The 12,890-nt window shown below is 32.1% G+C and overlaps 1 protein-coding gene across 1 annotated transcript; it reads left to right on the top strand.

The window, feature by feature from the left end:
• Positions 1–1,145: 1,145 nt before the first annotated feature.
• LOC106758999 (high affinity nitrate transporter 2.4) lies at positions 1,146–3,255 on the top strand. Its single transcript, XM_014642011.2, has 3 exons — positions 1,146–2,121; positions 2,200–2,315; positions 2,398–3,255. Exons 1-3 carry the CDS (start codon positions 1,312–1,314, stop codon positions 3,062–3,064), a joined length of 1,593 nt encoding a protein of 530 aa, XP_014497497.1. The 5' UTR covers positions 1,146–1,311; the 3' UTR covers positions 3,065–3,255.
• The last annotated feature ends 9,635 nt before the right edge of the window (positions 3,256–12,890 follow it).

The following is a 12,890-nucleotide window of genomic DNA, read 5'->3' on the forward strand; positions in this document are numbered from 1 at the left end:
CTCACAGTAAAATTATCACCGTCTCACTTTTTATACTTGTAAAATGAAAATCAATGTAATATATTATAATAAAAATCTTATTTTGCTCTAGTGTACCAAACATAAATAAAAATATCTATTGTGTTATCATTATTCATAAGTTTTTATAGAAAATATTACATAGAAGATCAAATACCATACACTTATATGTTGAACTTATTATTTAGTTGCACACAAGGTAGGTGTATTCTTCTCACCCTTAAGTTATCTTTGCGTCAATAGTTTTATAGCACACTAGGGATTGTTTTTAATTTCCATATTTTTGTTTAAAAATATTTTTGTTCCACCTATTTTTGTATAACATTATAAACTAATTTAATAGTAAAATTTTTGGTATGTTATTATTCCATTCTCACGTGTCTTATTCTTGATTTGATGGTATATATATTGTGAATTTTCTTGGTTAAAATCATTAACCCCATTTAATTCCTCCTCAAACTATTCCCTCCTCCATATAAAATTTCTTTCCCACATCCGTGAAACTAAATCTTGCCTAGCATTTGAATTATTGTACATTTTAGATAGCTTGTATACCAAAGATTTTAATGAATCGAACTGATGAATTATAAAATGGAAAATATATTTTAACATCAATTTTTGACACCATTTTGATACTGCACACATCTTAAATGTGGTTAGATGATTTCAAATTAAAAAAAGTTGAGACAAAGGCATATTTAGAAGAGAAAAACCATTTTTTTTTTTAAATTTGAAATTGTCCAATCACATTTTGACATGTGTGCAGTATCAAAATGGTGTAAAAAATTTGGTGTTAAAATAACATTTTCCTTGTCCTTTATTTATCTAGAAAAAAGTCTCTTTAATAACTTTTTTTAACAACTTTTTGACAACGCATATATGGCAGTCTATGATTAGTCTGTTTCAAATATTTTTTTAAAGATAAATTCAAACGTACCAATAAAATAATGATACGTGTCTTACGTGTCTTATTATAAAAAAATTATTAAAAAAAAGTTGTGAAAGTATAATTGTCCTTTTATCTATCTATTCATTCAGTATCATCATGAGATTCTTTACCTTTGGGATATACCATGAGACATTTAGGCGTTACACGGATGCAGATATTTGCGGCGAAATGGATTACTGAATAAATATTACTTTTTTTAAGAGTTCCACTCTCCTTGGGAATCCACTTGCCTCGTAGCAGACTCTTACACAGTCAACTCCTTCCTCACTATAAAGCCACACCACACTCCTTCTTTCTTCTTCACTGTACCAACACTTCAATTCCGCCATTGTTGTCAAGATCAAATGGCTGAGATTGAGGGCTCTCCTGGAAGCTCCATGCATGGAGTCACAGGAAGAGAGCAAACTTTTGTAGCCTCAGTTGCTTCTCCAATGGTCCCCACCGACACCACAGCAAAGTTTGCTCTCCCTGTAGATTCTGAACACAAGGCCAAGGTTTTCAAACTCTTCTCCCTCGCCAATCCCCACATGAGAACCTTCCACCTTTCTTGGATCTCCTTCTTCACCTGCTTTGTCTCCACCTTCGCAGCAGCCCCTCTTGTCCCCATCATCCGCGACAACCTCAACCTCACCAAAAGCGACATTGGAAACGCCGGCGTTGCTTCTGTGTCCGGAAGCATTTTCTCTAGGCTCGCAATGGGTGCAGTGTGCGACCTCTTGGGTCCACGTTACGGCTGCGCCTTCCTCATCATGCTCTCCGCCCCTACCGTGTTTTGCATGTCCTTTGTGAAAGATGCTTCTGGCTATATAGCGGTTCGGTTCTTGATAGGATTCTCCTTGGCCACGTTCGTGTCGTGCCAGTACTGGATGAGCACCATGTTCAACAGCAAGATCATAGGGCTTGCGAATGGGACTGCGGCAGGGTGGGGGAACATGGGTGGTGGAGCCACTCAGCTCATAATGCCTTTGGTTTATGAACTTATCAGAAGAGCTGGGGCTACTCCCTTCACCGCTTGGAGGATTGCCTTCTTTATTCCTGGTTGGTTGCATGTCATCATGGGGATCTTGGTCCTAACTTTAGGCCAGGACTTGCCTGATGGAAACCTTGGAGCCTTGCAGAAAAAGGGTGATGTAGCCAGAGATAAGTTTTCTAAGGTTAGTGATCCAAAAAGATATTTTCAATATCATTATATGAAAAATAATAAATGTATGATTTGAACTATTTGTGATCAGGTGCTATGGTATGCCATAACAAATTACAGAACATGGATTTTTGCTCTTCTCTATGGGTACTCAATGGGAGTTGAATTGACAACAGACAATGTCATTGCCGAGTATTTCTATGATAGGTTAGTCCATTCATGCATATCAGTCTAATTGCTGTTGGTGTTTGAAGCTTACATAATGAATTAATGAAATAATATGAAACAGATTTAATCTGAAGTTGCACACTGCTGGAATCATTGCTGCCTCGTTTGGAATGGCGAACCTAGTTGCTCGACCCTTTGGTGGGTATGCTTCCGACGTTGCAGCGAGGGTGTTTGGAATGAGAGGAAGATTGTGGAGCCTTTGGATCCTCCAAACCTTAGGAGGGGCTTTCTGTATTTGGCTGGGCCGAGCCAATTCTCTTCCTATTGCTGTCTTGGCTATGATACTGTTCTCTATAGGAGCTCAAGCCGCATGTGGTGCAACTTTTGGTATCATTCCTTTCATCTCAAGAAGGTCTTTGGGGATCATATCAGGTCTTACTGGTGCGGGTGGAAACTTTGGGTCTGGCCTCACCCAATTGGTTTTCTTTTCAAGCTCGAAATTCTCCACTTCCACAGGTCTGTCGTTAATGGGAGCCATGATTGTCGCTTGCACTCTTCCTGTGACTCTTGTTCATTTCCCACAGTGGGGTAGCATGTTCCTACCTCCCTCAAAAGATGTCAACAAATCCACTGAAGAATTCTATTACACCTCTGAATGGAATGAAGAGGAGAAACAGAAGGGCTTGCACCAGTCAAGTCTCAAGTTCGCTGAGAATAGCCGATCTGAGAGAGGAAAACGCGTGGCATCAGCCCCAACACCTCCAAATACAACTCCCACCCATGTCTAACTTAAATTCAAACTTCATCAAAGACAATTCCAGAACAGTACTTAACATGTACACGTCGAATGTTCGTGTAGGAGAGTTGCTTAGTTCTGCTTAGTGCCATACCATAATCAATATATCTTGATGCAAAGTATTAATACCATCATTTGAATATTCCAGAGTTGAACTGGAATCAATCAGAATTATATATCATATTATGCCACGAAATATTTAATAGCAGCCAAAATTTATGTCACGAAAATTTATGCCAATATATAATTTAAAATATTATTCTCTTTACTTGGTTTGTACGATAAGTAATAATTTTCGTATGAGCATATATAGAAATTATTTATTCAAGTCAGGGGTGAGGAAAAAGAATGGTGGCCAACTAATAATGTGTCTTTTGCTATAAGCTACTTTACGTACGTTTCATTCTGTGTTCAAATATTTGCTAAGAAATTTTCTTACATTCCTTCATTTGATATTATACTTTTTCATTAAAATTACAAAAGTTTATTTTTTTATGATTATTTTATCTATAATATATGTTAAATAAATGTAAATACATGATATCTTAGTATTAAAAATTTGACATAGACTGGAAATATGTATTTAAGTTGATCCAAGCTCAAGTTTGAACAGACATTATTGGCCCAAAATGATCGCCGGCCCAAAGAAAGAAAGCCTACATTCCTATAGTACAACACTTAAGATAGGTAAAGGTGATTCATACTAGATTTTTTAAAAGAAAAAAATTATTTAATTTAAAAATAGATATAATAATAAATTGATTTAAGTATGGTAATAGTAAATCACTAAAATATAATATAGTATCAGTTATTATTTAAAATATTATTTCAGTTCATGCAAATTATCCACATATAAAGAACATAATATTTTGAATACACACTTCAGCATTCCAGCAAGACTGAGTTAAAATGAAAATACCAATCCATCACTTAAGTAGATTACAAAACAAAATCCAACATAATCAAATATATATTATGCTTTTTAAGTAAATCTGTTTTTTTAAAACAGGAGTTATACATTTTTAAAATGAACACAAACAACTTCCAAACTAATTCAAAACTAATAAATTGGAGTTACTTTTTACGAATTACATTGAATGGATTGGAATGATGAGAACTACTGAAGAAACAACTTTTTGAAATAACGTGAGGAAGTAAACAAAAACATGTCAGTTGAAAAATTTAATAAAACATGTCTCTACACAACAACATCTCTAATTGTAGTGGTTGAGAATAATTAAATAGCAATGCTACAAAACGCAACATTAATTCCAGTTAAACTATGTTGAATTTACTTTGGTTATATGAGGAAAAAGGCTTCAACTATTACGCCATAAAGATAGCAATGAATTAGCAAGGTGCTTCACCCAACACAACAGAACAACCTTCAAAAAATTACACCCATCTAACCAATTCCCTATTATTTATTATGTTGGGTTTACAAAGTTTTGTTTGGCATACCTATCGCATATCTACTCAATAAGAATTTTTAATTTAACGATGAAATTTGTATAAAAAAATTTATTCAAGAGAAGAGTAAAATCTTTTGATTTTTGAAACATTTTAATGGTAAAGAGAGAACAAAACCAAACTAAACTTTATTACATATCATCCGTGCCATTTATTATTCCAGCACAATGTTCTATAATTAAGATGTAGATTGCTATCATTTTACCTTGGTTAATATAAATAAATCAAACTAAACACCTTTAAAAGACACTATATATTCAGCATCTTTCACAAGAATGGCCTATATATAACAATTATTTAATTTTTCAATTTCTAAAAAATAACACCTTCTTTAAAGAAATTTTACAATTTTCATATAAATATTGAAACATTAAGAAGTATTGATTATATTTTGTTGTCATAAAGTATTTATATATTTTGTTATGTATTTATATTTATTTGTTCATCTTGCACTTGAATTAATAAAATTATTTGTTAGATATTATGTAAAATGAAAAAGTTAAACAGATAAAAACCCATAAACATATTATATTAAGATTTTAAATTAAAAATAATATTAATTTTTATTTGGACTGAGTTCATTTCTCGTTAATGAACTAAGACTCATTATTATTTAAGTCTTTACATTTTATATTTAATTGTAAATTTTAACTATTATTTAAAATATTTAATTAAAATTGTAAATGATGTTTTTATCTAAAAAAAATATCTAAAATCTTTAAAAAAAATGTTTACTCAATTATTTTTTTGGAATTAACTTTATTTTTTTTAAAGATTCTACGTCAATTAGATATAAAATAAATTTAGTGTAAATTTTATTTTATAAACCAATTTTATAAATATGAATTAAACTTAAAATTAATTTTTTAAAATAATATCATAACCATTTGATTGATACTTACCTTTAGATCACTATCGGTATTTAATTTGACACTTATATCTTCACTTGAGAAATATATATTAAAAATCCATGACTAAAAAGATAACAAATCGATTTAATAACGTTGAATTAAATTTAAATTCTCGTTTTAAAAATCTTTTAAATGTATTACACGACAACTTTCCTATATTTTGTATATTAAATGTTTGACTTTTATTTTTAGTTTTATTCCATATTTACATGGAGGTAAGGTAAATAGAAACTTACGAGAAAGATATATAGATGTGCACAAAAAAAAAAAAAAAAAAGCTAATGTAGAAGAAAGCGATGAAGAACAAGCACCGATTAATCTTTAAAAATATTGATTAACCGTATCAAAAGAATAGGCCATGTGTCTCATTTTGCGTTTGAAAACTACTCCCACTTAAATGACTTTTATAAATTTTTATGAACTATTCGTATGTAGTATAGACTGAACGGTTATCATCTAGGATCGGTTTAGACGCTACACCAACTAAGTTCAACTAGATTAAATGATGTTGGATCAACATTTGAATTATTATTGGATCAACAGTCAAGTGGAAGATAAAATAATCAAAGATATCTGATTAAAGATGTTGATAAACTGCTTATGAACAACTAGCCGAATATAAAAGTAAGTTTATTTTATTGGATTTGTACTACTTTAAGATCCATAAGATGACTTATAAATATAAAGCTAAAGCCAAAAGCTACGTTATGGTAAATTCAAATACTTAATAATGATAGCAATGCACTGAATCTTCAATTGTGAGCATTGCTTTTACCAAGAGTGTAAGTGAGCAGTCCAGACTGAAGGCAAGCGAGCGGTCCAGACTAAAAGCAAGCGAGCGAACTAGACTGAAAGTAAGTGAGCGGTCCAAACTAAAAGCAAACAAGTAGAACATACGACTCAAACATCAAAAAAACAATAAAATTATGTCAGAAAGATTAATCTCTCAGTCCTATAAATCTCTACCGATACACGAACTATCAATTTTTTTTAGTTGGCGCATGCTTTTGAGTTTTTCTGCACTATTCGTGAAAGAAGAAAAATTCATTCACCCTCCAAAAACATGTAAGAATTTTTTTTTTTCACTAAGAAGTGCCAATAAATATCAATAGGTAGAAGAAAGGGAAAGAAAAAAGAAAGTATAACTAAAAGATGACAAAGATTCGCTGAGGTTATTAGATTCGGAAGAGTGGGAAGCAGTGACATGTTTCGCGTGAGGAAAGTAAATTTGGGTTCTGCATATTTCTGAACCATTTGTCGCTTTAACGCAATAACCAACCCGTGGGGGTGCCCATTTCTCAATAAATACATAACCTATAACATATCATTTTTTCATATTTTATATAATCTTTTTCTATATTTAATAAATAAGTCTGAAATATTTTTTAAGGATGTTTTCTTTTTAAGTTAATTTAAAATTTTATTATAAATTAGATAAAGTTTTTCTTCGAATATTTGAAATATTGAAATTACTTATCGAGTTAAAATAGCATTGTATTCACTGGATCGAGGATTTGTCATTGAAGCATCCTCACGTGGAAATTGAATCTCTTTCATCCATTTAATGGTTGAGAAATTTATTGAGTTTGCGAAATATAAATAAGAAAGTATACGTGGAGGAGCATGTATGAATAAGGTTCTGTAAATGCTTCTGGTAGAATCTTAATCCCATTTCTTTTCAGTTTTGGATAAAGGAGTAAAAGTGCAGGAGAAGGACACAACCATGTCTATTACATTTCCAACCAAACATCACCAATTGTTCCCACTCTTGTTAATATGGAAGTTGGATATTTCTTATAGGAGGCTGAGAATCATGGGAAGCTGGACTTTGATTTTCACCACATATATTTTTCCTTCCAATCATTAAATGTTGCCTATTTATTTTGTTGTTATGGTTGGAAATTCCTTGTTCACCAGTACAAAATATATTTTTTATACAAGTTGTAGAATATAACATGTATAGAAACTTTTGATGTCGATTTTAGTTATAATTAATATAAAAAATTATAATAGTGACATTTTTATAATAAATAAGAAAACTTTTTATATTAATTATAATTATAATTGACATAAAAAATGGATGGGGTAACATTTTTGTAATAAATAAGAAAATTTTCTATATCAGTTATAACTGATATAAGAAATAATTTCTTATTTTGTTTTAACACTAGTATAAAAACGCTAATTAACGTCGGTTATTTTGGGCTTTTAACATCTACAAATGAATCGACATCATTTCCGGTGACGTCAATGTGACGTCGAAAAAATAGTATAACCGACGTCAGTCACTGACAGGTCCGACGTCACTAAACGTCGGTGTATGGGGAAAATGGATGTCTAAAGACATTATATAGACGTCGGTCTTAGCAATACCCGACGTCGAAGAGGCACTAAAGACTTCGAAAATGACACTGACTGACGTCTAAGAGGTACTATAGACGTCAATGTATACATTAACCGACATCTAATACAGTGGTTGTGTTTTAGTGCAGTTTTGTTCCCGTCTTTGGATAGCCTAGTAGCACAATCTCCTTTTGCTAGTTTCCCCCCAAAAAAAGCTTGTGTCTCTTAATTTCTTATGGATCTTTTCAACCCAAAACCGAACCTAGGTTCTTGCTTAGTTCCATTTTCATCCGCAAGAAGAAAAAATCACGGTGAAACGATAACTAGGCAACGACCCAGGGTCGTTTTTGGGTTGAAATGATCAAAAGAAATTCACTAGACACCGCTTTTTTCTGGGAGGCAGCTAGCAGAGGGAGCATGTGTTACTACATTACCCCAAGAAAGGAACAAAACTGCACTAAAACACAACACAAAGAAAGAAAATTTTAATCAGTTGAATTAGAAGATAATCGATGAAAGACTAAACAAAGTTTAAACAGTAAGCATAAAAAAAAAACCACGCACCTGGGATGCCGCAAGAGAGAAAAAGAAGAAGAGGCAGGATAAAGAAATCAGAAACAACAACGGAATGCCGCAAGAGAGAAAAAGAAGAGGTGCCGCAAGCGAGAAAAGGAAGAGGCTGCAAGAGAAAATGGAGAAGAGGAAGACGATATCAGAAACTGAATGTCGCGAAGAGTTTGCGGTTTTATTTAAAATGAAATTGGGCGTCGGTTGCTCCAGACACCGACGTCTATATTCACATAGACGTCGGTTATCTCACTAATATGACGTCCAAGTTAACATTTCAACTGACCTTTTGAATACCATTAGACGTCAGTGTCTAGGAGAGCCGACGTCCAGAAAGCTGAAACGATTGACGTTTGATTTCCTTTCAGGGATGTTGACGACAGTTGTGATGGGGCGTCGACGTCTATAATGATGATCATAATTACTTACAGGCACATAGACGTCGGTGCCCCTTCTACCCGACGTCTATGACCCTCGAGTTTAGTGAACTTAATTAATTACAAGCACATAGACGTCACTGCCACTGAACCCCGACGTCTAAATTGAAGATTTTTTGTCTTCCCGCCTTCCATTCAGGCCGTAGACGTCGCCTTTTGACTACGCGACGTCTAAGCGCCTGTGAATTAGGTGAAGAGCATTAATTGTAGCCCCATAGACGTCGACCTCCCTTGAACACCGACGTCAATGGACTGTATTCTCACCTACCCCAGACCATTAGACGTCATTTTGCGTCAATGTGGACGTCTACAGTGTAAACGACGTCGCCTTAACCTAAAACCGACGTCTAGGTTACGAAACTATTTACAATAATGTCATCGTCCACTCGTATACGTCGAGTTACCCACAAACCGACGTCTATTGGGTAACGTTAAACAGCGTTTTTGCACTAGTGTAAATAGGATATACTAAAATCCTAAACTTTCCTTAGTGACAACATCCATGCGAGCACCTTCTTTCCCATTCACACTCCCAACATGAGTGAGAACCTTCTTATTCCATCCATAGTCCTTGCACCATGGATCTACACATTTGTAGACCTTTAAGCTTCGTCGCTGTTGCAAACCATGACTATCAACGAGCATGCTACCATGTATTTGCAATGTTGGCAAGCTTTTTCCTATTATGGAGGCTTGCTCCTTCTCGTTCTCTAATTCACAGTTTAGTTTCATTGATATCGCATCTTCATCTCTCTTTCTTCTCTTTATTTTTTTGGCTAATTTCTGTGAGTGAATGTGAGTGTTGAAATGTAGTGACCCACTTGTTCAAAAAAACAAAATGCAGTGGCCATTTAAGGTTGTTGTTGGTGTTAATGACAAACTCATGATTTTTGTCAAGTATAAGGGTTAGGAGAACAAGTTTTGTGCGGAGGAAGTATCATATGCAGTGCTCTCAAAGATACGAGACATTGTAGAGGCACACTTGGAAAAGTATGTAAAAAAATACAATGGTAACTATATCTGTGATAAATGTTTGATAAGTGTATCAACTCGTTACAAGTAATACAGTGAATAAGTAAAAGTATCATCTTCTAAGGGAATATGAGTCACATTATTTAATCAAGCTTGTTTATCAAAAATTTACTGATGATAGCATTTGATTTCAAATTTGAAAAATTGCATAAATTTAACAACGTAAAAATTGAATATCGTAAAATTGAATAAAAGATCTTTGGAATTGGTTTTAAATTAATATTAGAGTAACATTATGAACAATATATAATCTGAATTCAAGCAATCACATCAACGTATCTTGATTTAATTCCTTAAAATAAGTTCTAAAGTCCTCTATTAGATTATTAATTCCTTAATTAATTTAATAGATAACTTTGTATTAAAATCTAATGTTAAGAATGCTAGAAGAAAAAAAGTTATTCCTAGCATTATGTTTAGTTGTTTTTCTTACGTTTAAGTTTCAAAAATACTTTCCAATACAAAAGAACGTTAAAATAAAATTATACTTCCCAATAATCACAAGTATGTCAAGAAAAGCATATGAACACAAATATATATTGCACGTAAAAATTACATTAATAATGAAGAATTATACAACCAATTCCAATGAACAAAAAAAATTAGCTACTTCTAGTCATTTAGAACGTACATAATTTTGCAATCTCTTACATACAGTATTGTCTGGATGCCTTGAAGTAGTCTCCTGATTTCTAAAAAAAACAAAATGCAGTAGTCATTTAAGGTTGTTGGTGGTGTTAATGACAAACTTATGATTTTTGTCAAGTGTAAGGGTTACGAGAACAAGTTTTGTGTGGAGGAAGTATCATCCATGGTGCTCTCAAAATACTAGATATTGTAGAGGCACACTTGGAAAAGTATGTAAAAAAATACAATGGTAACTATACCTGCCTATTTCAATGATTCTCAGTGCAAAGCTACCATTGATGTTAGTGCTATTATATCCCCTTAATGTTGTTCATGTAATCAATGAACACATCACTGTACCAATTTGCATATGGTTTTGATAAGAGAAATGATTCTGTTGCCAAAATGAAATATATATATATTTTTTTTACTTTGTTGGTGGTACATTGATGTGTCTCTTCTCAGAACAAGGTTTTCAAAGGGTAGGGCCACTGCAGGAAACACTCATATTGGCGGTGAGGACATTGATTTTTGTTCTTTAATAATTTGAGTAAAATTTGAAGAGATTTTTTCTACACCAGTTGTAATTTTAACCAGAATAAAAAGTGTCATTTTTTATACCAATTTTGAAATCGGTAAAGTCAATATTTTCTATACTTATGTTTTTATACTGGTTTCATATAAAAAATCCTTTTAAATTGGAATAAAAATACTTTTCTGTATTAATAATTATCTAAAAGTAATATTAATTTATTATACAAGCTTGATTTAGTTCGTAGTTTATAACAAATTTAAGTATTTTTAGCAAATATTTATATTTTTTAACTGAGTTTTTTTATTTACATTTTATTTATGTTAATGAAGTGACGTGGTTATTATCTCATTTAGTCGTCTTATATATTTGATCTCTATATTCATAATACAAAATAATATTACAATTAATATAAAATGTCGAATAATTATTATTGTTCTTATTGAAAAGGTTAACATTGGTAATGATGGTATAATAGACGAATATAACACCTCATTATCCAACATGTTTTCAATAAAAAATATTAAAAGTTATTAATATCATTAGCACCTAATGTCTTTTAAACATAAGCAAAAATAACAATCATGGATTCTTTAATAGAAAAATAAAAAACTCAACTAAAAAAAAATATGAACACTCAATAAATTAATACAATTTATTAAAAACTCAATTGAAAATTTAAGTATATAATATATAACCGAGACAACACTCATTTTATAAGAGAATATTGTGATTATATAAATTAATCATAAAATCGTTTCTAATATAGTTATTGTTAAAATTCAAGTTTAAAAATAACATTAAAGTTATTTTTAGAGTTATCAAAATGGATCACCCGACCCAACCCATCATCATGAGTTGGTCACATAGTGAGTCAATTCAATGACTCATTTATTAATGAGTCAGAAAAATTCGAACCCGGTCCAATCCATAGGTTGATGCTTAAACGGGTTGACTCAGTGACCCATTTAATTATAACTTTTTTAAATAAAAAATTATAAACTTTCTATAATTTATAACTAAACAAATTTCACTTCCAAATTTTACTCCCAACATGAGTGTTTAATTAATTTTGAAAATAGAGAACTTAAATAATTTTTTCAAACAAAAAATGATAATAATTTTTTTTTTATAAAATTAAAATTAAGATTTAATAAAATAAAATTAGGTAGGTGAGTTTGTGGATAACCTAGTCCACCACGGGTTCAATTCGTATGAGCTGAGTTTAAATGAGTCGGGTTGAAATTTTACCCACATAAAAAAAGTACAATATTTTTTCAAACCCAACTCGTCCAAACCTGTGGTAGATCGGATTGTGACCTAGTTTGACCCATCTAGTTATTTTGATTGAATTTTTTTTTTCTTGGTAGTGATTTAAGTCTATTGAAAATGAAATGGAACATATATTAAGGGATGTGAGAGAATAAACTTTTGTAAAAATCATGCAGTTTTCCATATCTTTACTAATAGGATTTATTCAGAATTTGTTTGTGGTAGGGGGCAAAGCAACCAACCCAAAAGAAGATTGTTTTGGTTTTCTTATTATATACCAACCAATTTAATGTGAGCTACGACTAACTTTCTTAATTGTCTTCAATTCTTACTGTGACTCATCAACCGCCATGAAGAAAAAACGCAAGAAACTTTTAACTACACCATTACGCAGCCATTAATGCCTTCTCCAATTGCTTGAGAAAAACCTCTATTATTTTACTGCTACAACATTTTCATTTTCTTTGTCATCTCAAACACATTACAAGTTTATAAATTTATAATAATGGTTTGGTGCAATAAGATGAACTCACGAGCTTCCTCACTTGCTGCACAGACCAAACGTGCACCCACCTCGCCAACTCATCACAGCCCCATATAATAGCCTACCAATGACCTATTCACGTG

This window comes from Vigna radiata, chromosome 4 (genome assembly GCF_000741045.1).
Source record: "Vigna radiata var. radiata cultivar VC1973A chromosome 4, Vradiata_ver6, whole genome shotgun sequence".
NCBI lineage: Eukaryota > Viridiplantae > Streptophyta > Magnoliopsida > Fabales > Fabaceae > Vigna > Vigna radiata.

Coding starts and splice junctions, on each gene's coding strand:
- LOC106758999 (XM_014642011.2), top strand. CDS start 1,312: ATGGCTGAGATTGAGGGCTCTCCTGGAAGCTCCATGCATGGAGTCACA. Junction 2,122..2,199: donor CCAGAGATAAGTTTTCTAAG/GTTAGTGATCCA, acceptor ATTTGTGATCAG/GTGCTATGGTATGCCATAAC. Junction 2,316..2,397: donor GCCGAGTATTTCTATGATAG/GTTAGTCCATTC, acceptor AATATGAAACAG/ATTTAATCTGAAGTTGCACA.